Source organism: Gobius niger, assembly GCF_951799975.1.
Source record: "Gobius niger genome assembly, chromosome: 2".
Taxonomy (NCBI): domain Eukaryota; kingdom Metazoa; phylum Chordata; class Actinopteri; order Gobiiformes; family Gobiidae; genus Gobius; species Gobius niger.
Window position 1 is genome coordinate 27,298,910 of NC_136853.1, and position 22,400 is coordinate 27,321,309.

The following is a 22,400-nucleotide window of genomic DNA, read 5'->3' on the forward strand; positions in this document are numbered from 1 at the left end:
TGGATGAAAGCTTTAGGGAGATGTGGGCCAATAGGAAGTGGTCCAAACCAGGAATCCTGCAGCTCAGGAGCGGAAGCGCATTCTTCTGCATCAAAGCCACCACCGTCCAAACGGTAGAAGAGCTATTCCTGATTATGATGGACCGCTATAGAGAGCCCGTCTACAATGGTTTAAGATTTTAAACTGTGTGACCTCTGTCTGAAGAGACACCACGCTATTCAAGGTGAGTATGACTTTGATTTAATGAATATTTTGTTTTTCTCCCTAAAATGTTAAATCTCAGAATATATTGTTGCCTATTTATATTTATGTTGATTATATTCAGTTGTCTGTTTGGCTAAATAGTTAAAATGTTGAAGGGTGTAAAGGAAATGTAAATTAAGGGGTGTAAGTGGCTAAAGTTCAATATTTATTTTTGATATACCAGTTGGCAAGTAGTATTCAATTACATTTGCTATACATTTAACTTTTTGTAGTATACTTCTACTTGAGTAATACTATAATGTAACATATAATAAAGTATACTTACTTTCTGTTTCCCACAGTGAGTAAATCTTCGCCACTTATATCTTGAGTGGCAAAAGCTTCATGTGACACATAAAATAGACATAGTTTGTGTTTAATGCATTTACTTTTTTGGGCATGTCCTCTGGAAATACCAGGATATATGTATTATTTTTCATGTTTCTCATAATTTATGTCATGAGTGAATCGTAATTCAGACTTTTAAGCAGTTACTCACAGAACTGTAGTAGCATTTCAGTAGGAGGTCTGAGCTACACTGTTTTGTAAAGGAACAATTTGCATCTCAAGCGTTTTTTCCTAAAAAATGTATTATTTGTCAACTCTGTCAGATGCACAAAAAGCATATAATTTTAATGATTCCATGATTCCTAATCTACAATTTCATAAGCTTTATTTAAAGTTCATCTGAACACTTAAGTCAATTTCAAAACACAATGGCATGAAATCACTATTGTAAATAATTTAGACAGAAGAGGTTTATTTATTTAATGTTTTATTTGGTCGGGACAGTGCATAGTAATAAACTCATGCTTGTAAACACACCACGGCGGATTGTAGCCCCGTCTGTGTGGGCAGTGGGCAGCCTGCGTAGGCCAGCGCAGGGACCCATCTTCAGATGTGAAGCCAGGCTAATGGTTAGAATCACCTGGCTCGAGGATTAACCATGTTTTGTATCTGACTGAATTGACAAACAACTAAAACGGCACAAATGTGTAAATACTAAGTAATATTTCATTTCCAAACTGGAAAGTCGCTGATGGAGAGCACAGTTCACTCTCCCCTGACTCTCCTTCACTATACACCTGTTTCTCTTCACTTCTTCTCTCCTCCTCTGCTACTCCTTTGTTTTTCTTCACTTTTTCTCTTCTCCTCCTGGAGTTTTTATTCAGGCATTAAAGATTAAAAAAAAAAAATGTTTGCACGTAGCTTCTCAAGTCCATGTGGCACCACATATAAGGGCACATAAGGCAAAAAAATAAAATAGAAGGTTACAATTGACAAAGCTATACCAGGTGGTGAAAGGAAGTACTTTGTTTCATTATATAATTGTATGTAATAAAATTGTGAAAAATAATTTTAATCCTTAAATGCGATCAGGAGTTGTGAACACAGTCACCTTGAAATGTCAACTCCGTCAGACATGCTATGACAATCAAAAACAAAAAACTTTTCATGTTTATTATTATTATTATTATTATTATTATTATTATTATTATTATTATTATTATTATTATTATTAATTTAAGATACAGAATGACCATTTAAATCTTTCCTATGTTTAAAATGATAATGATATTACCTCAAATAAAGGTTTGTGGTGGTTTTGTCAACACCGTCAGACACACATTTTGACAGAGTTGACGTCTGATGGAGTTGAAAAACTAGTCATTGTTTTCCTTGTGAAACCCGACATGGTTACACTGAGGCTCGTCGTCAGGTCCTCATCTGTTAGTGACCTTTTAGCTTCGCTTAATGCCTTAAATGAATCCAGTAGGGTTTCAATTACATTTCTATAATAATTCATATATAATCATTTCAATAATTGCGTGTGAAAAATCAAACCCTTGCTGAGTAAAATGAACATAGGCCTTCTGGAAGAGTCCGATATTTGTTCAAAAAGATGTGTGCGTGCGCCTTTAGTATTTTATAAACTGAAACGTTTGTAGGGAAATCAAATTATAAAACATTTATATACATTTTATGAACTTTCAGGCTGGTTTTCTAGTATTTTTGTGAAAGTGACCCTGAAAAGTGACCCTGCAAGTTGTGAAATGTGCCGATAAACATGTTAAGAATTTGGATGCTACAAATACATTAGGAAAGTGACGAATGGGTTTTGACCACAAATAACATTTTAATTTAGTGGCTTCCCCTTTCATTTTTTGCAATAAAAAAAATCAGGTATAGAGCCTTCAAGTGCCTCATCTTGGTCATTCCAAAGATCTACCCCGTTCAGTCAGGAACAGACTCAGAGGTGCGGATCCGTTGTTTTTTAAAGATTATATCTCTCATATGTTGCTGAACATCTGATTATGTTTGTCTTCATACATTATCTGGAGCGTTTTGAATTTGATCAAATCCTCTACTTTTAAACTTTAGAAAAAGAGTGTTTTTATATGTATTTCTACAGACTTCAGTACAACTGCTTATATGAGGCAATACAAGAGTACAATAAAGAGTTTTGGGATATACTGCAAATAGTAAAAAAGCAAAACAAATTGTACTTCACATAAGTCATTTATGTATAACCTAGTCCTTCAATTAAAATATTTTTACCACAATTTTATGCAAATGACTGTAGCTTTTATTTTTACACTATTTTACACTCAATACCTCAATACCTTTAAGGGCATTTTTCACCCAGTGACCCCGAATCACTTTACAAGATTAGTGCTTGCTCTGAGCTATGGGCCCAGAAGTGGTTCTAAAGTGGTCACGGTGTCAAATGCCCTAAAAGCTATTGATTGAAAAACCCTTTCTGATGTTAAATTGTTCTAAAATACTTTTAAGTTTGAGCAGAATTCAAGGCCCGACCCCCGCATAGCCGAGAAGGAGAACCAATATTCTAAAGTGGTCTGGGGTCACTGAGTCAAATGTCCTTAAAGCTATTGATGAAAAATATCACATTGTTTTTCTTCCTTTTTGACCTGAACCACAATTGAAACTGAGTTTTTAATATGTACAGTATGTTTTCAATAGAATGAGGGTTATTCCATCGAGCTGCTTATTAGTTTTTATTGCATTAAACGTGAAAGTAAATACAGTATTCTCAAGAAGCCTATTCTCAGAAAACAAGCGATCAAACATCTAACCGATCAAGAGCTTGTTTGACTGACCAAAAGCAGTTTTATACACCTGCCCCTTTCATAGGTCCTGACTCTTGGTAGAAGTTGACCTCTGTTTTGACTGTTTTGTAACCGGGGCACGGGGACCCCTGGGGGTACTTGGAATTGCTCAGATTTTAATTTTTTCCTTTTTTTTTTTAAGGTGAAACGGCATAGAATTTCAATATCAGGCTTACTTTTTTTTTTTTTTTTTTTCAAAGTTTTGACTCTGAGAGTATTTTAGCTATATTTTGAACATAACACTACAAAATACTGGATAATCTAAGTTTAGTAGTTTGTTTGAATTTTGGCAGGATCCTCGAGTTAGGTACTCTATCAATTAATGCCTCACGGGGTACGTGGGGTAAAAGAGGTTGGGAACCACTGTTGTAACCAACGAGTTCTGCCACAAGGTGGAGACATTGTCTCGCGTGTCCCCTGAGTCCTTCATTTATACTAAAGTACCTCTAAATTGTAAGATGCAGCCAATAATTTAGAAAATGATCTGCTAAACTCAGATTTATTCGTATTTAGTTGTATGTTGTGTTAAACAATGGATAAAAACACCATGAAATTCAAACCTTTTACAGCAAATTATCATTAAAAAGAGGTTTTCTTTCCCAATAATATTGAAATACAGTTCAGTTTCGTCTTCTTTTTAGATCTGAAATATTGCTCATCTGAGCAGAGAATGCGCTTATTGGAGCACTCCGCACACACACACTGTTCCTCACCCCATCTTTTTTCCTCCAAGGTTGTCTAGCAGAGGCCTGGGGTTCTCCACAGTAGCTTTGCTGTTCAATCAATTTATGCCATTCTGTTTGAAACTGAAAAAGCAGTCACATATCACTACCGATAAATCAAATTGATAAGATTGATAATATTACAAATCAATTGCTGTTTATTTTCTTATAAATGTCTTCTTAAGTAAATGGCTGAGTTTTCAGTGTGCACTTTTATATTTGTTCCACATTTCCTCTGCAGTGAGTGAAGTAGTGGAACCTTTTTGTGTCACACAATAAACAAAGCTCTCTACAGCGAGTCTTAAATCTATTGTGCAATACAGTGATATTTCAACACAGATGATTGAATGTACATTTAGATAAAACACGCTATCATACTGTATATTATTATCATGCAAGAGTGTATGAGTATATATTTATACATACATATATATATGATATATATACTGTATGTAATATATAATATTTATATAATATATAATATATATAAGATCTATCCTCTACTTACATTACTGTTGGCGCAGTCAAATAAAGTAACTAATGCCATCATAGTTGTTGTCACTTCCTGTCTGCAGCAGATGTGTTGGTCATTGCTTCAATAGGGAAGTTAACATTTAAATTCACAAGGAAGTTAGTAAAATAAGGAAGTTTTGGTAAACGCAGCCTCACAGTTGTTCAGACCTGACTCTGACCTGCCTCACCCAAGTCCCCGTGACTCGTTAATGTTATTTGTATTTTGTTTTTTAATACAGGCTGCTCTGCTGGAGATGTCGTGACTGAACTTCAAGATCAGTTTCTTATGCTACCAAAACGGTGAGAAGAATCTACTTTTCAATTATCAATTATTGCTGTGTGGAAGATTGTGGTGTTTTGTGTATTGTCCCTTTCTGATCTTTTAGCTGAGCTAATTTACCTATTTTGACATATTTAACTATATGTTGTAATTCATCATTCACTGTCTTTTTATGCCTCTGTGATGGTGTATTTGCTGTATGTTTGTGCCTTGACATCAACCTGTCATGGGACTACGGATGAAAATTAGCCTTCATGGCTAACTCCGGCACATTTACATGTTGAAAAAACACATGCTCATTCATGTGCACTGTCCCAATTCAAATAAAGAAACACATTTTTAAAATCAGCGCAAGAAAGAAACAACTTTGTAAAGATCTTATATTTATAATAGAAATACATAGAATTAAAATAACATCATCATTTTCAAGTAAATGACAGAATCAGTATCCATTCATCAACAATTTGGTCGGGAAAATAACAATTTAACTGAGTCTCACTTTTTACAGCTTAAGTTTTGCGCTGGTATTATTCCTGTTTTGTATATTGGTACAACATCCTACATTTCATTTCATGCTACTGTATGAATATATAATAACAAATAACTCTATGTGGATGTCAATATAAAATTGTAGTTTCTAAAAATAGTCAGTCAATGATCATGTTAATGAGACAAAGTCTAAAAGTGTAGATGCAGACTTTTTCAGATATTTTTTGTTTTGTTTAATACTCTTTCTCTTCCTCCTGCCTCCCCATTGTACTTCTTTTTCTCGGACCATTTTGCTCATGTATTATTTTGTAATCTTTTAAACAATTACACATGTTACACATATTGTAATTAACATGTAGCTTATTGTTCTGCTTTGATAAGATAAATGAGCCCTAAATGAGATGACCCCTAAAGCCTATTTTATTGAATGAAAATCAGGGGTGGATTCCATAATTCCATTTCTGTCTGTTTCTGTGTCATGTAAACTATATAAAAGTTAAAATCAAACTTATAACAATGGCCAAAACCTTTCACACACATGTAACACAGCCTCTCGACGTTCTGAACCGTCAGTGTTGATTCTGTCCTTTGTTTCAGGACGCACATCGTGAGGCTCCACAATGGCTGATGAGGTGAATACACTGCCTTTTTTCTATGGCAGCATCCCCAGGGAGGAGGCAGAGGAATACCTCCGCCAGGCCGGGATGGGTAATGGGCTTTACCTCCTGCGGCAGAGCAGAAACTACTTGGGTGGATTTGCCCTGTCCGTGGCCTTCGCAGGACGGTGCTACCACTACACCATCGAGAAGGAGCCCAGGGAAACATTTGCTATTGCAGGGGGCAAGAGTCACAGAAGCCCTCAGGACGTTATTGACTATCACTCCCAGGAGAGCGATGGACTAGTGTGTCTACTCAAAAAACCCTGCAACCGCCCCAAGAACATGCAGCCGAAAGTTGGGGCATTTGACGACCTGAAAGAAAAGCTGATTCGAGAATGTGTAAAGCAAACATGGAAACTGCAGGTGTGCGCCTGTCGTGAAAACTGTTCTGCACAATACTGTGTGTTAAAATGGCACAGCAGATCTGAAATGTGTGTGTTTTAGGGCGCTGCTTTGGAACAGGCCATCATCAGTCAGAGACCACAGTTGGAGAAAGCCATCGCTAAAACAGCCCACGAGAGAATGCCCTGGTTTCATGGGAAAATAGCTCGAGAGGAGTCCGAGTCCAGGCTGCAAAATGGACCCCGCACAAATGGAAAGTTCTTGTAAGTCTTTTTTTTTTCACTTATTACACAATGTGAAACAAAAACTGCATGTACAAAATGTTGCCATGCGGCCGATGACCTAGTGGTTAAGGCAGCAGCATATACAGCACAAGGCGGAGTGAGTTCGAGTCCCAGCTCTGACAATTTGCTAAATATTTAAAGTTTGGCCCCACAAACAAAGTCACGATCGTTAACCCCTTGAACCCCACCATAACCAAGCACATTTTCTTCTGTTTGGCATTAAAGCTTCTTGACCTAAGAGTTTATCACCTATAGACCAATGTAGCGGATCATTTGAAAGCTAAGGCCTACAAAAGTCACCCATTCTTCCTTGTTTTTGTTGTGATTTGTTTTTTCTTTTTTTGTTGCGTAATTGTCATTTTTCATAATTTTTTTAAATCAATGTTGGGCCGACATTAGCACTTTGTAGTCAATCGGCTTGTGCCCGTATGGCGTAAAGTTTTATTTGAACACGTTTGTGCTCGTCTGCACCACTAGTTTCAATTCATTTATTTATTTTTATTTATTTATGTATTTGTCAGGGACGATACAATCTACATAGTTTGGAGCTGATGCATGAAGAGCTTCTTGCTTGTGCTAATTCGCAGCTCCTGTTCCTGGTTTCTGCACAATTTGAAATAATAAAATACATGCGTACAACATTTGCATAAAACTTTGTCAGTCACACACATACATTCTGTATACGCTCACACCTACATTCACACAGACTCAGTGCTATTTTCAAATGGGTACAGTTTTGGTTTGTTTTTAGCCAAGACTTAACCCTAGAAGTGAACATTTTAAACTCAGATATGGTTTTAAGTTCTCTGGGTAATAAGGTCCACAGCTTCGGACCCGAGTACGAAATTGCAGACAGACCAAATGAAGTCTCGCAGAGTGGAATCATACAGTTGTGATTGATGGAGCCTCTGGTGACTCTGTTACTGTTTTGTCTCTGTATAAATGAATGAGTGGCTCAGGTGACAGATTATTGACACATTTGAATATTAGTTTGAGAAGACACAACTCGCCAAAATGTTTCAAGCTTAGTAGTCATGAGATTGAAACACAAAATTAAAGAGAGTTAAAGCTGTGGAACCTGATTTTTCCTGCTCAAACCCGTTTCTAGCTCTCACAATCCCTCCTGCACATCCAAATTGTTCAAGCAAACTAATTAGATGCTCACTTCACGCTGGGAAAGTGAAGCAGGGGGGACCCTACAACAACAAAAAGTCAAGCTTTGATAGTAACTAAGTAATAAAAAACTCATATATTATCATGTGGGTACAAATTCTTTCAATTGACCCTCAGCAATTTATTGTTTGAGGGACAGCCAGAAAAAGTACATGTACATGCTTTTTAACGGTGTCTTATTCTTTTCTTCATTTAATTTATTACAGTTTGAGCAAAGCTTTACCATTGCATCAGTGCACAATTCGGGGGCCCCCGAGCCAAATGTAGGAGGCCCCTCTCCAAAAAGAAACTGGGTCTTGATGTTTGCTTATGTTTATTAACCTCATAACCCACACTTTCATGGAGCCCATTTTCTCCAGTTCGGCTTTACCCAAATCTAAAAACGTCTTACGGCCTACAGGTCAGTTTTACGCCTCATTTGAAAGCTAAGACCTACACAACTGATCCATTTTTCCTCGTGTTTCCATGCGTTGTGGTCACGTTTTTGTTGCTTTTTTTTTTTTTTTTTTTTTTCGCTTATTTGATGGTTTTTTTTGTCATGTTGTGGCCTTTTTTGTAGTGTTTTTGTAACTTTGTTGTCCCTTTTTTGGTGCTTTTTTGTCAGGTTGTTGTGTTCTTGTTGCTTTTTCATCCTCATTTACGTCTCGTTCTCATCGCTATTGCGACATTTTATTCCAGGATACCTGGATAATAACTGGAGAAAATCTGCTTGTAGGTGGGAGTTAAGAGGTTAAAGGTGCATTATGCAACTTTGTGGAAGATAAAGTGGAAAATAAAAGTTGATATTTGTGTTTATTTTACCCTGTAGTGACCCAGTGGCTGTATGAGTGGTCAGCATGGCATGTTTGCTTTCCATCACAGAGGTCTCCGGAGCCTCTCACCAGAAAATCTACAAAACAACTGATCCCGAAGCGTTGTAGAGACCACCGTGATGGAAAGTAGAGGTGCCATGCAGACCACTCATACAGCCACTGGGTCACTACAAGGTAAAATACACACAAATATCAACTTTTTTTTTTTGCATAAAAAATTGCATAGTGCACCTTTAACATCGGCACCTTCAATTTAATAATTGGTCATGATCTTATATTCTGTTTATTATATTATATTTCATAATTGTTGATGGAACTATGGCCAAAACAACTATGGTAAAAAAAGAAAAAAAATCAACAGCAACAAACCCTCACTTACTATTTTCTATATGCTTGGTTTTACTTATCTGAATCCATCATCACATTGATTAGGAGATAATCCCTGATTAGATGCTTTGGTCATGGCCATAATTTATTGCTTTGTATCCATACTAAATTAGAGAATTTACTCTATAGTAACAGTAAACTGGAAAAGGATCTGTAAATAGTTGGATGTACTGTATGTTTTTTTATGCAGTAGCTGCTGTACTTAAAGGCAATGGTCGGAGCTCACACACACTGTCACTCTGTGGTTTCCGCTCTGGCAGTTTCAGACACTTCCTGAAGTGGCCACACAAGAACAAAAATGACATTTACAAAAATCAAGATGTAAAAAAGACACATAAAAGAGACATATACTATTGATCAATCAAGATAGTAGACGCTGCTAGCTATAAATACAGCGTTGATGCTTTTCCATAATGCTGTAAAAATAGAGATAAAAGAAAGAGCGTTACTCTTTAGGTCTGAGAGGTAGAGTATGGCTGAAAGCTTCGAGTACTGTGTATTGTATGATATTTCTATTTTAGATCCCCGTGTCTCATCAAGATTACAGTAAAAGAATATATTATTGTCCCTCCAAGTGAAAAGAGAAGTCGCACACACACAAAAGGTGGGGTGTGAGCCGTAACACAGATGACACACTTCACTGCTCTTAGAAAACAGAAGCGCCTAATATAGTCAACTTCACTAATTTTGCACACGCACGCACTGCAGTAATATATACAGTATATAACAAGCCGTTTACGTAACCATATACAACAATTTCCTTTTCCGACCAAGAAAGGCTCAGATTTGTCCTTCAAAGCTCAAAGTGCACCTGTGCGTTAGGGGTCTTTGTTCTGAAAAGATTGTCATTTTGTTTGTACGCGTGTCTTTGCTTTGGCGGCAGGATCCGACAGAGAGATACGAAAGGCTCATACGCCTTGTGTTTACTCCATGATGGGCACGTCATGCATTATCGCATTGACAAGGACAACGCAGGCAAACTTTCAATACCTGATGGGAAAAAGTTTGACACCATTTGGCAGGTGAGCACAGACAAGTGGATTAGTTTGTGAAAGGACTGATTAATGAACCACATTTCTGCCTCAGCTGGTGGAGCACTACTCCTACAAACCAGACGGGCTACTGCGTGTTTTGACAGATGCTTGTCCACGACAGGATGAAGACAATGGTACAAACAACAAAGTCACCAAAACACCTAACATTTGTGTTAAACGCATTTGTAACGAGAACCATTGTTTTTTCTGCCCACACAGGAAAACCACTATTCCTACAGTCTCGAAGTTCTACTGTAAGTCAGTTGTCATTGCTCTGTTTTTTGTATTTTTTATACGAAGCTACATAATTGATGTAGGCGATCAGGTGAATTTATTTCATCAATTCAAGATTTGAAGTCAAATTAATTTACAATTTGGCGAGAATTAGCAAATTGTTAAGATAAGATATTATAACATTTTTGTTTTTATTCATTAAGTAAAAAGAAAGAGAAATTATAGCCATTTAACTGATGAAAAGGAGCAGAAAGAAGTAAAAACCTATAAAACATCTGCCCCATAATATTAAGACAGGAGCAGTACCAGTTTAAATATACTTTTCTCAGGACATCCACATCTAACAAAAAATGCTTTTTTTTTTACAATTAACAAAAGATGAAATCTATCCTTCTACTCTACCGACAGCCATGGTTTTGTCTTACGTAGTTTTACACTCAATATGTCGCTTTGCTTTCTTTCTTTCTCATGGATGTGTCAAAACATTTGACCTGAATCTTGAATTTCAAATCATGAATTTCAGATCATGAATTTCAAATCTTGAATTGCAAAAATAAATTTTAAAATCTTTCTGAAAAATAGTGATTACATTCCGTATTTCCCCCAATGTTGTTTTCCCCTAATGTGCACAGAATGAAATAGGACTAACATTTTTGTTTGTTGTTTACGGAATCGTCTTAAACTGAACCCATTTGATTGTTGGATGTGACTCACAGATTTCTTTGATCTTTTGTATGTAGAAAAATGTTGCCAGTGGATTCCTTGAAAGAATCAAGTCTGTGCCCCTTCCCTCCCGCCTAAAGGTGCACTAACACACCCCTTCCCTCACTGTTGCGCAACACAAACGCTTACACCCCTCAAGCTTCTTTGCTTCTCTGTCCATGTAGTTATAGAGTGACCCAGACAGTAATGAAACCTGCTCCTAAACTCATCCCTGTGAAGAATCGTGATGTTACGAATGCGTTATAAATGTTGAGAGTTTGGACACAACTAGCAATTTAAATTTTCACTCCCATTTTCATGTTTGTGAACAAAAAACAGGTATAGAGCCTTTACATCTGGTTTAGATATAATTTAGTCCGATTTAGTTCTAATTCGGATCCTTTTAGATCCAGTGCAGCCCTGATTTAATCGTGGTCTCGTGGTCTGGCGTCAACAAACTTAAATTGAGTTTTAGTCTTTTGATGAATATGTGTTTTAGTTTTTTTACTTACAAGAATATATATTTTGAGATTTAGTCCAGTTTTAGTAAAAAAAAAATGTCATGGATATTTAAATGGTCTAACCTTATACACAATGTAACCATTTCCACTTACATTAGGTACTCAAAGCGCTTTACAGCAAAGAACCTCTTACCAGTCACAGTTGATTCATTTATTGAACTTTACTTTCTTTTTTTCCCCCTAATTTATTTGTCAGCTAAAATATCTTAATTTTGGTCTTCAGGAGCAACTTCAAATATTTATGATAAAACATGAAGTCCACAAAATTACCACTTTTGGAAGAACACGTGTTGTGTTGGCGGTACTTGGCGTGAAAAGTTACTTTTCCGCTACCACTGCTCTCTGCTGACCTCCACTGGCACTTTTTTACCACTCTAATGTTTGTGCGCAGGGACCACTAACACCGCCTACAGGCCATGTAGGATAACAAACAAACACTGCCCTGCCAAAACAATCAAACTACTCTATGTCTGTCATTTTTACTCTATTGTATGGCTAACCACTGCATGTCGTTTCATTTGAAGATGTTTATGCTATTTCTGTTTATTCTTTTTGGTTTAAAGCAGAAGCATGTATTGCAAAAATATCTTTATAGGTACACAGTGCCTTTAAAGACACGTTTTCAGTATACAATATTACATACCAGTGCTTACCTTACACATGTATAAACTACAGACTCATTAGTTAAATTGCTAATGTTCTAATTAAATTTAGGATGTTTCAATTGACACATGACATTTCTGTTGCTAATATGACATAAAAGTGACTCAAAACCATGTGTATTATGTTTCTAAGCCCTTCACGCACCGCCACCACTCTTCCAATGATGACAACGATTATGTGATCAAAAGAGACAATAATCCAGAAGGTAAAAACCCTTTAAATGTGTTTTTATGTTTCTGTTGTAACGTTTGCTTCCTCCATCAGAAGCCTTGCCAATGGACTCCAGCAACTTTGAAAGTCCTTATGCAGACCCTGAAGAACTCAGGAGCTCCACAGTAGATCGTAAACTCCTCTTTTTGGAGGATGGCGAGCTGGGCTCAGGAAACTTTGGCACAGTTATGAAGGGCGTCTACAAAATGAGAAAGTATGACCGGTGTATTATATATATTTCTATTATCCATTTCTCCATGATAATCAATAAACTGCCTCAGGACAGAGAAACATGTCGCTGTGAAAGTCCTGAAGAATGACGACAACAATCCGGCAGTGCGAGAGGAAATGCTACGGGAAGCAAACGTGATGCAGCAGCTGGATAACCCGTACATAGTTCGCATGATCGGCATCTGTGAGGCGGAGAACCTCATGCTGGTCATGGAGCTCGCTGAGCTGGGACCACTGCACAAGTTTCTGCAAAGAAACAAGTTAGTGCTTGCAAAAACTGCAAACTGTCATGCACAATAGAGTAACATCTTTCTCTTTAGGACGATATCATTAAAGAACATCACAGAGTTGGTTCACCAGGTGTCAATGGGCATGAAGTATTTGGAGGAGCATAACTTTGTCCACAGGGACCTGGCCGCCAGAAATGTACTGCTCGTCACTCAGCACTATGCAAAAATCAGTGACTTTGGCCTCTCCAAAGCTGTTGGTGATGATCAGAACTACTACTTGGTAAATCATTATATTATCCTGTATATCAGTATATAAACAAAACCTCCTGTTAAGTCTGCTGTTCGGTAACGGTCGGACTTTTGTGTTAGGCCAAGGCACACGGCAAGTGGCCTGTAAAGTGGTACGCCCCTGAATGCATCAACTATTTTAAATTTTCATCGAAAAGTGATGTGTGGAGCTTTGGAGTTCTCATGTGGGAAGCCTATTCGTATGGACAGAAACCATACAAGGTAAACACTCAACTGTTGTAAAAAGTGTAAATGTAAAAGAGCAGAAGACAAGGCTGGTCTTTCCTATAGGGTATGAAAGGGAACGACGTGATGCAGATGATTGAAAGTGGCAGCCGAATGGAGGCGCCGGCGAACTGTCCTCCAGAGATGTACGATCTGATGACGACCTGCTGGACCTACAAGTAAGACTGCTCTTTTTATACTTCACAACCTCTCTTCACATCATAATTAAATGTTGGTTGCACTCGATTGATTGACGTCTCTTCTGACATGACAGGGCAGATGAAAGACCTTCTTTTGCTGTGGTTGAGCCGAGACTAAGAGAGTATTACTACGACATTTCTCAGTGATCAGTGGTGACTTTACCTTCATGCAAACTCAGCAAGATTTAAATTAAATGCCATTGTAAAATACTGTCTGCTCATTTTATAATTATTCAGGTGAAATAGAGATTCGCGGTTGATCCAGTTTTGCCCAGTAGGTGGAAGCATAAACCACAGTATTAATCCTGAAACGCCACCGTTTCATGTGTTCTTGGAGACAGGCAACACAAAAAGATTAAGTGCACCGTTAAAGTTCTGATTAGTCCTGTGTAACAATGTCAGGCTTAGAAGTCACCTAATTATCGAGTGCTTCACACATTTTACCATGAATAATTAAGTTTACTTGATTTTGGCTCTCAGAGTTCAATCTGGCATAACAAGAACAGATGGGAAGAGATTTTCCCCCCAGAATCTTTTAATTCAATTCACTCAAGAAGAAATACATTAAATCAAGTCAAGTTTTGAAAAATTAGCCAGAAAATTATTTATGTATCTCAATTGCTTTAAATGTTTTGGCCAAATTATAAACGAAAAGTGGCACAAAAAGTCTAAATGGGATTTTATCCATAAGATTGGACAACCCAAAGTTCCTTCTGACTCATTATGCTTCTGATTGGACAAACAACTTCAGGACCAAAACACATTTTTTACATAATGGATCAAAATGTTTCTACACTACCCTTGATCGTACAATGCAATGTGAAGTGTAACAACCTGTACTAACTTGTACCTATGTGTTACATACACAATGGAATAATGTGTATTAGTACTTTGGAGGTACATAATGCAATAAGACATAAGACCCAAAGTCTAACCCTAACCTTAAGCCTGAAGGGACTTCTGTCTCATTTCATTATGTACCTCCAAAGTACTAATACACATTATTCCATTGTGTATGTACTACATAGGTACCAGTTTGTACAGGTTGTTACAAAGCAGTTTAAAATGTACTAAATTTAGTTTGGTACAATCAAGGGCGTAGGTTTGGTGTTGTTATACTGTGAAGATTTCCACATGAAGTTGGTGGGGACAACTTGGCCATCCTGAAATATTGGTGGGAACATGTCCTCATGGTGCAAAACCTACGCCCATGGGTACAATGTATCAAGGTAGTGTAAACTAATGTGTTACCAATGTTTCTGTAACAGACAAAATCAGCATAATTCTTATCAGTAAAATAAGAACAAACAGATAATTTTTATAAAATATTCAAAGAAATGCTCCAGTAATGTTGAGTTGCTACATAGAATATTTGAATAATATGGCAATGATGCTCTTTACTTTGAACAGGCCCTAAGGTCTACATGCTTAATACGACCACCTATAATTATTAAAAACAAAAAAACACCTATACACCACTGTGAATCGCTTCAAGGGCGCAAAATATACAGATGAATTTACAGTGGGACAAGTAAGTCCTTGACACTAGTTTTACAGGTTCTCCCACATACAAAGAACAGAGAGGTCGGTCATTTTCACCATGAGAGACAGTGTTTTGATTTTTTAAATCACATTGTATGACTTTTTAAACAATTTCTTTGTGTTTTTTTCCTGAAAATAAGTTAAAAAAAAATAGAACTGAATATTTGGTACAGAAGGAGATCTGTACACACTTCCATCCTCTCCTCAGTGGGGCAGTCGTCCCGTCCCCTCTGCAGCCCCTCCAAAGCCTGGTGTTTCCACCTCATGCTTCACAGTGGGGATGGTGATCTTGGGATGATGATTCTTCTTCCTCCAAACACGGTGAGTGGAGTTAATACCAAAAGGTTCCATTTTAGTCTCACCTCATTAAGTCAGACCTCATGACGATGATCCAGAGGAGGCATGGGAGAAGGTCAAGAGGTCAGATGAGGCCAAATTAAAACGGTTTGGTGTAAACTCCACTCACTGTGTTGGAAGAAGAAAAATTATGAGCACTATCTCAAGAACACCATCCCCAACTGTCAAGCAGAGGCGACAGGACGACCGCCCCGCACTGAGGAGGGGATGGAAGTGTGGTGAGATTTTGGGCGAAAACCTCCTTCTGAACCAAATTTTCAGTTCTATTTTCCTATTGTATCAAATACTTATTTTCTGCAAAAAAAAAACACACATAAATTGTTTGAAATCATACAATGGGATTTCCTGGATTTTTTCCCCCCAGATTCTGTCTCTCACAGTTGAAGTGCACCTATGATGAAAACTACCTCTCCGTTCTTTTTAAGTGGGAGAACTTGGAAAAATGAGTGGAAGATCAAATACTTATCCCACTGTATGATCGACAAGTGTCTCCTGTGTAAAAAAAAATACTTTGTACAAATCCTGTGATCAAATACTGATTTAACATTGGGACTCCACAAAGAAGACGTTAAGACACAGAAATAGGACGCCTCCAAAAGATACACAGTGCGGTTGCTCTTGTAAGATTTCCCATGAAAAGCGGGTGGGGTGAAGGCCGCCAGTGTTGGGGAACCGGTCTTTCTTTACGCAACCCTGTCATGTGGTGGGATTCCCCCGGCTCAGGGCTGGACATCTGCCGGAAAGAGGTGAGCCACAGTGGGGATGTGCAACCTGTGTCAGTATCACTGGGTAGTTCTGCTCACAACCGCCATCCGGGGCCCCAACAGTCACATATATCTACTTACAGCACAGTGAGTCCAGAACGTCCAGACCGCCAGATCACTTCTTTATCATGAAGGAGTCTGATACCAAAACCATAGTTGCTATAATGGGTAAGTAATACAATAAGAACATATTCAGGCCAACACTGTAAATAGTAATGTGTGCTTAATATTTTACCCAATGAAATAAAGGAAATAACAATAATATAACAATTAAAAATCCATCTATCATCTCAGAATTGGGTTGACAAGATCAGTTGTTTAATAATGGAATGATTTTAGGTTATGAAATGCTCATCACTTTTGATTATTTTCACAAATATAATTAAAATGTTAAAGCCATACTCTTAATGCCAACCAATGAAATCCCCTAATTATCAAAAATAAAAAGAACTGTGGAAAAATATATTAGCAGTAGCCTATATTAATACAACGTCCCAAATGTAATGATAAAATCAACAGCTCCAATAACAAATAACTGTCTCCTAGAGGGAAATTCACCTGGAATTCCTTTATCAGAGTGGCTCAATGACATCGAGGTCAGGAGACTGAGATGGCCACTCCAGAACCTTCACGCCATTCTGCTGTAGCCAATGAGAAGTCGACATGGCCTTGTGGCTTTGAATCGTTGTCATGTAACGTCCAAGTGAGTCCCATGTGCAGCTTCCAGGCTGATGAGCGACACTTTTCCTCCAGTTTTCTTTAATAACATGCATTATTCATCCTGAAATCTATTTCGACCCTGTAGCTCACACATCCCCAGAACATCAGTGATCCACCTCCATGTTTCACTGTAGGAATGCTGCACCGTTCATCCAAGGCCTTGTGACTCCTCCAAATGTAATGTTTATGTTTTATGTATGACAAAAAGTTCATCATTCCGAATAACATTGTTTCAGAAATGTTGAGGCTTGTCTCTGTGCTGTTTGGCATATTGTAAGCAGATACTTTTTGGCATTTGCAAAGTAATGACTTTCTTCTGGCAACTTGGCCATGCAGCCCATTTTTTATCAAGTGCCTCCTTATTGTGTTTCTTGAAACAGCCACACCACTTTTCTTTTTCTTTGAGAGTCCTGCATTTCAGCTGAAATTATCTCTCGTTTTTTCTTTTCATCCACAATTTTCCTGCAAGTTGTTGTTTTGTTGGTCGACCTGACCGTGGTTTGGTTCAACAGAATCCTGCATTTTCCACTTGAACACTGCCGATTGATACTCTCAGTACCTTGGATATCTTTTTTATAACCCTTTCCCATTTTATGCAGCTCAACTACATCTTCTTGCAGGTCTGTCAGGAGCCCAAAAAACTCAGACTTTTTATACACACACAATTACACAGGTCACAGATGCTCACCTTTAGCAGCCATTCAGACCCGTTTTGTGTCAACTTGTCTGCATTTTATCAGACCAAGATCACCAGGGTATGTAAACTTTTGATGAGGGTCATTTTGGTCTTTTCTTTTGTCTTTATGATTTAAAAAGGGGAAACTCAGTTGTTTGACCATGAATGGCTTCACAGAAACACTAACTACGAGTGAAAAAATTATCATTCATATTCTCTGAAAAATTGTCAACAACATTCTGCCAGGGTTTGTAAACTTAGATCTGTGGTTTGCACCTGTGCCGCATTAACTGTAGTTTTTATTGTTGCATATTATTAAAGAGTCTTTGTCCTAGTGTTGAGTCTACTACATCTTCAGGCTCTGACCATCATAATAAACATTCAATTACTTTATAATAGTCATTTATTTTTTAGGTATTTTCAGACATAGGGCTTTCAACATGTTTTTATTTTTAACCATGACAGATCTTTCCACATAAACATGGTGAGACAAATGCTTTTCTGCCTTAAAAGACACATTGATTAATTCACATTATGACACAATGCATTATTGTCTTGAAGCATCGTGGGAGAAGAGACGAGGGTGGACGGGTTTGTTATGAACGCATTAGGCTGATGAGAAACAAGGGTATAAGAGGCAGGTGGTCCCACTGCATGCATGTGTTTCATTCTTGAAACAATGAGAAAACAAGTCCCTAATGTGCCAGTAAACAAGCACCGCAAATGTATAAAGAGGAAAGTTTGAGCAAAATTAGCAACTATTATTACAATTATAACAACTTCAATTTGATCACAATACAAGATCAAGAAGGAATATGTCTGCAGAGTCAAAAGCACACTGCTCAACAAATTGTTAAACATCAATTTCAAATAAATGTTGCGTCGGTTACATAAATGTTGTGTCTTTGCCATGTGAGAAATGAAAAGGCATGCTAAAGGCACTGCAGCTTACAGAGTGTAAGCCTTTATTGGAAAATATGCAAGAAAGAATGGGTGATGATCCATGACATGATGTTAGGTCTGTTAAGTTAGGTAAAGCACAGAGAGCCAATGCTTGGTTTGTTGATTTAGTGTTTATGAGCCTTAGATATATCAGTATGATGGGCAAGTCTGTGTACATTTATGATAAAAGACATGTTTATGAACATCAGATCCATGCAGATACTACAGTATGTGTCCAACTCTAACCAATGAGAGAAGGCTGTGTTGCCTCATGCTGTGTTACCCATAGGTGCAACTACTTAGTAGTAGATATCATTAATTAACTAAGTTTAATTAGTAACTGATTGTGTTGATTTGTTCTACATAATGATCCATCAAATGTCACACCTTAACTGGACCCCACGACCAACCCCGTGACCTGGTTTCTACTGGCATCACCTTGTTAGTGTACCTGTTTTGTTATGTAAAGTGTCATCCTAAACATCTCTGAAGCAGAGTACACGAGGTGAGCAGTTGGGCACAGCTCAGACAGCGCTTCGACAGAGGCGTCCTCACTCCCCTTTGAAGTGAGGACGCCTCTTCTCCTTGAATGCAGCCAAACCCTCAAGTCTGTCTTTAGTTGGGATCACCTTGAATGAACAAAAGACATATTCTGCTTAACTTTCCTGAATATTAATGCAAATGATGAACTGTGTACTTACCTGGGAGTAGCATGCCTCTTCTATTGCCAGGCCAGTCGACAAATCAACCTAATTGAGATAATCAATTAGATAATTCAATATGGATGGACAGACAGACAGACCGACCATATTATTAGAATATCATGAAAAAGAGCATTTAGATAGATAGATAGACCTTTATTGTCCCACAGGGGGAAATTTGTTTTCACAGCCGTCAAAGAGACACACACAAAAGACACAGAAGACAAGCCAAAGACAGTAACACTAAGTAAACTTAAAGCTGCCTTAAGCGATGTCTTTTTTAAATGTTTTCATCAGTAGGTGGAGTAGTGAACCCTGCCCTGAGGGAGGTGAGGTGCAGTGCCGGTCTCCTTCTGCAGTCTGCTAGTGTGGCGTACACGGTGGTGCATCTTGTGGCGCTTATTGGTAATGCATCGGTGCCGGACCGGCCAAACGGGATCGCTTAGAGTAGCTTTAAACTGTGAAACTCATATATGGCATAGACTCATTACATGCAAAGTGAGATTTGTAGCCTTTATTTGTTATGATTTTTATTATTATAGCTCACAGCCTGTAAAAAACCCAAATTAAAAATCTCAGAAAATTTTAATATTTAAAAAATGGACTGTAAGCCATAATCATCAAAATTATAACAAGGGCTTGAGATATGTCACTTTGCATGTACTGAGTCTATATCATATATTAGTTTCACATTTTAAGCTGAATGACAGAAATAAATGCACTTTTTCATGATGATTCTAATTACATGACGAGCACCTGTATATAAACACCAGGCTAGCGGGGCCTTACCTCTATACCCTGGTTAATTGCCAATTTTGCCATCCTTACTGCAATGGGGCCCTATAGAAACATAAGTGTGTTATAACCCATTGAAGTAATGTTAGAAATGTGTATGCAGCAGGAGATGTACCTGAGGGTTAATCTCTCGAGCAAGTTCCAGTGCACGTAGGTATGCAGCGTCTCCGCTCTCATTCTGCTCCACTGAGTGGTTCACGAGCCCCAAGCGACAGGCCTCTACTCCATCTACAACCTTCGCAGCAAAAATTAGCTCCTTGGCAAGAGAAACGCCTATAGCCCGTGGAAGACGCTGGGTACCTCCTATAAAAACACATTTAGACATGATTATGTATATCTCAGCAAGTTGCATTTAGGAAATGGTGCCTTTATAGATTATGTGTGATCTCACCAGCCCCCGGGATTATTGCTAGCTTTGTTTCAACCAGTCCCATTTTGGCAGAGTTAGCTGTTGAACAGAAAGCATAAGCCATGATAGGTGAGGGAGGTCTGTACAATAACAAAACAAAACCATTTAGCAGTGTCCTCTCAGCCCTTCATGATTTGGAACAATTCTTGAATACTATAATACTAGATATGGACCCCCCCCCCGCCATAAATCATTAATCATTCAACATTACAACAGCGGCGTTTTCATTCCTCTACACATTAAAATGATCATACCAGCAATCCTGATGTCACAAGCGAGCGCCATTTCCAAACCTCCTCCTAATGCAGCTCCATCGATTGCAGCAATAACTGGCATTGGCAAGTTACCTGTTACAAGGTGTTAGCATTATTGTGTGAGTAAATGAGAAAACAATCGCTGTAAATTCACAAAGTAAATCAAAACAGCTTTACCCAGTTCTGTAATCAGCCCTCTTGCTTTAGAGACAAATGGTCCTACTTCACTTTGGTGCATCTTCGCCCTCTCCTTCAGATCTGCACCTGCACGAGGCAAAAACTCAGGACTATACTGTGTCCAATTGACGAATGCAATGTTAATAATAACTTACCTGCACAGAATATACCGGGAACAACACTACACAGAATCACACTTCGCACTTTGTTGTTCTTTTTTACATCCTCCACAGTGTCATACATCTAAACAAGCAAAAACAGGACAAATGAACAACACATAACAGGGTTGTTAGGACCATAATCTGTAAAGCAACAGACCATTTTAACTAAATTTTTGCTGATGGCATTTTTTGCTTTGGGTCTGTTTAATCCAACAACAACAATTCCTGAAAAACAAAAGGAGATGTTGATCAAAGAGATTTTAAGTGTAGCAAAACAAAAGCAGCGCACAGGCAGTTGTTTTACACTTAACCTGCTTCAATAAGTGGACATTCTGACATACAAGTGAACTTTATTTACCAGCATCTTCTCCATCCAAATACCTGACGCGCAGGTCATCCTTTGGGTCGGAGCTGTAGTGCCTCACGGGTGCTCTGGTCCGTGCAAACGAGGCCTGGTCCGGTGCATTATGGCCCCGACCACAGTGCGGGGAGCTGAAGCAAACCGCGCTGAGCCGGCAGACCCTCTCCCGGTCTGCGGTACACGCTCGGAAAGCTTGCAACAAGGATCTTCTTCCCACCAGCCCCGCCATATTGCACAGCTCTTTTGACTTTCAACTTTGCACTATGACGCAGCCGAGTCACGTGGCTCCAAAAGGCTGTACTTTTTAGTATCTGTACATCTGTATATAATCATTCTATGCTATACATGAGAAAAGACAAACAAATAGAGTTCGGGGAATGTGACGTCATATCGCTAAACATTATGGGATTAGCAGCTAAACTAGTGGAGATTTTAAAAGTTGAGTTGTTGGACACCACAGTGTGTTAGATGTATTTACCAGCAGTAACTCACCGTGCAGATAATGGAGTTGTTCCACAGCTTTTTTCTCCGCTTTTTATACTGTTTTTAGCTAATGTTGCTATGTATGCTAACAGCTGCAAAGATGGCGGATCTCCATGGTAACTGTGGAATTTCCCAAACTTGTCCTCACCGAGTAAGTCTTTAGTGACAAAATAGATAAAATAGTGTGTGTGTGTGTGTGTGTTTTGTTGTGTGTTGTGTGGTTCTCAATCACTACATTTCAGCTTCGTCTTGCACATTAATAATAACGAAAAGATCAAAACTATTACTGTTCAGCTCTGTAATGCCTCACTTTTCATAATCAGATCCATCTATCCAAAACACAAATAAAGATAAAAAAAATAAAATAAAAAAACTTGCATCTCGGTTCTTGCAAACACACGTGCAGCGTTTGCCATGTGATGTGATGCTCCTCGTGCACTTACAAAGTGCTTTAAATGCACGAGCGTTTAGTCCACGTTTCTGTATAA

The 22,400-nt window shown here is 38.2% G+C and overlaps 2 protein-coding genes across 4 annotated transcripts; one reads left to right on the top strand and one right to left on the bottom strand.

Moving 5' to 3' along the window:
* Positions 1-59: 59 nt before the first annotated feature.
* syk (spleen tyrosine kinase) lies at positions 60-13,826 on the top strand. Of its 3 annotated transcripts, none has more exons than XM_079551695.1 (15): positions 60-223; positions 4,846-4,906; positions 5,973-6,397; positions 6,479-6,639; positions 9,916-10,054; positions 10,119-10,200; positions 10,286-10,320; positions 11,041-11,103; positions 12,319-12,391; positions 12,451-12,610; positions 12,678-12,887; positions 12,948-13,137; positions 13,227-13,367; positions 13,437-13,549; positions 13,645-13,799. In XM_079551695.1, the coding sequence occupies exons 3-15, from the start codon at positions 5,996-5,998 to the stop codon at positions 13,715-13,717; spliced, it is 1,842 nt and encodes a 613-aa protein (XP_079407821.1). In that variant the 5' UTR covers positions 60-223; positions 4,846-4,906; positions 5,973-5,995; the 3' UTR covers positions 13,718-13,799. The 3 variants fall into 3 exon arrangements, with proteins under 3 accessions (XP_079407821.1, XP_079407822.1, XP_079407820.1); XM_079551696.1 differs by lacking the exon at positions 60-223 and adding an exon at positions 13,808-13,826 and having other exon boundaries at positions 4,764-4,906; positions 13,645-13,723; XM_079551694.1 differs by lacking the exon at positions 60-223 and having other exon boundaries at positions 4,764-4,906.
* Positions 13,827-18,271: 4,445 nt separating this feature from the next.
* auh (AU RNA binding protein/enoyl-CoA hydratase) lies at positions 18,272-21,678 on the bottom strand. The gene is made up of 10 exons (XM_079551744.1): positions 21,427-21,678; positions 21,226-21,293; positions 21,063-21,150; positions 20,908-20,994; positions 20,731-20,823; positions 20,459-20,515; positions 20,183-20,370; positions 20,062-20,112; positions 19,273-19,320; positions 18,272-19,200 (listed from the first exon to the last, which is right to left on the bottom strand). Exons 1-10 carry the CDS (start codon positions 21,656-21,658, stop codon positions 19,123-19,125), a joined length of 990 nt encoding a protein of 329 aa, XP_079407870.1. The 5' UTR covers positions 21,659-21,678; the 3' UTR covers positions 18,272-19,122.
* Between the last annotated feature and the right edge of the window lie 722 nt (positions 21,679-22,400).

Bases quoted from the DNA above. Each gene is read 5' to 3' on its own strand.
- syk (XM_079551695.1), top strand. From the start codon at position 5,996: ATGGCTGATGAGGTGAATACACTGCCTTTTTTCTATGGCAGCATCCCC. The intron at 6,640-9,915 runs GTAAGTCTTTTT...CTTTGGCGGCAG, and splicing joins CGCACAAATGGAAAGTTCTT to GATCCGACAGAGAGATACGA. The intron at 12,392-12,450 runs GTAAAAACCCTT...TTCCTCCATCAG, and splicing joins AAGAGACAATAATCCAGAAG to AAGCCTTGCCAATGGACTCC.
- auh (XM_079551744.1), bottom strand. From the start codon at position 21,658: ATGGCGGGGCTGGTGGGAAGAAGATCCTTGTTGCAAGCTTTCCGAGCG. The intron at 20,995-21,062 runs GTAAGTTATTAT...TGCCTCGTGCAG, and splicing joins TCCCGGTATATTCTGTGCAG to GTGCAGATCTGAAGGAGAGG. The intron at 19,201-19,272 runs GTAAGTACACAG...TGTTCATTCAAG, and splicing joins AAGAGGCATGCTACTCCCAG to GTGATCCCAACTAAAGACAG.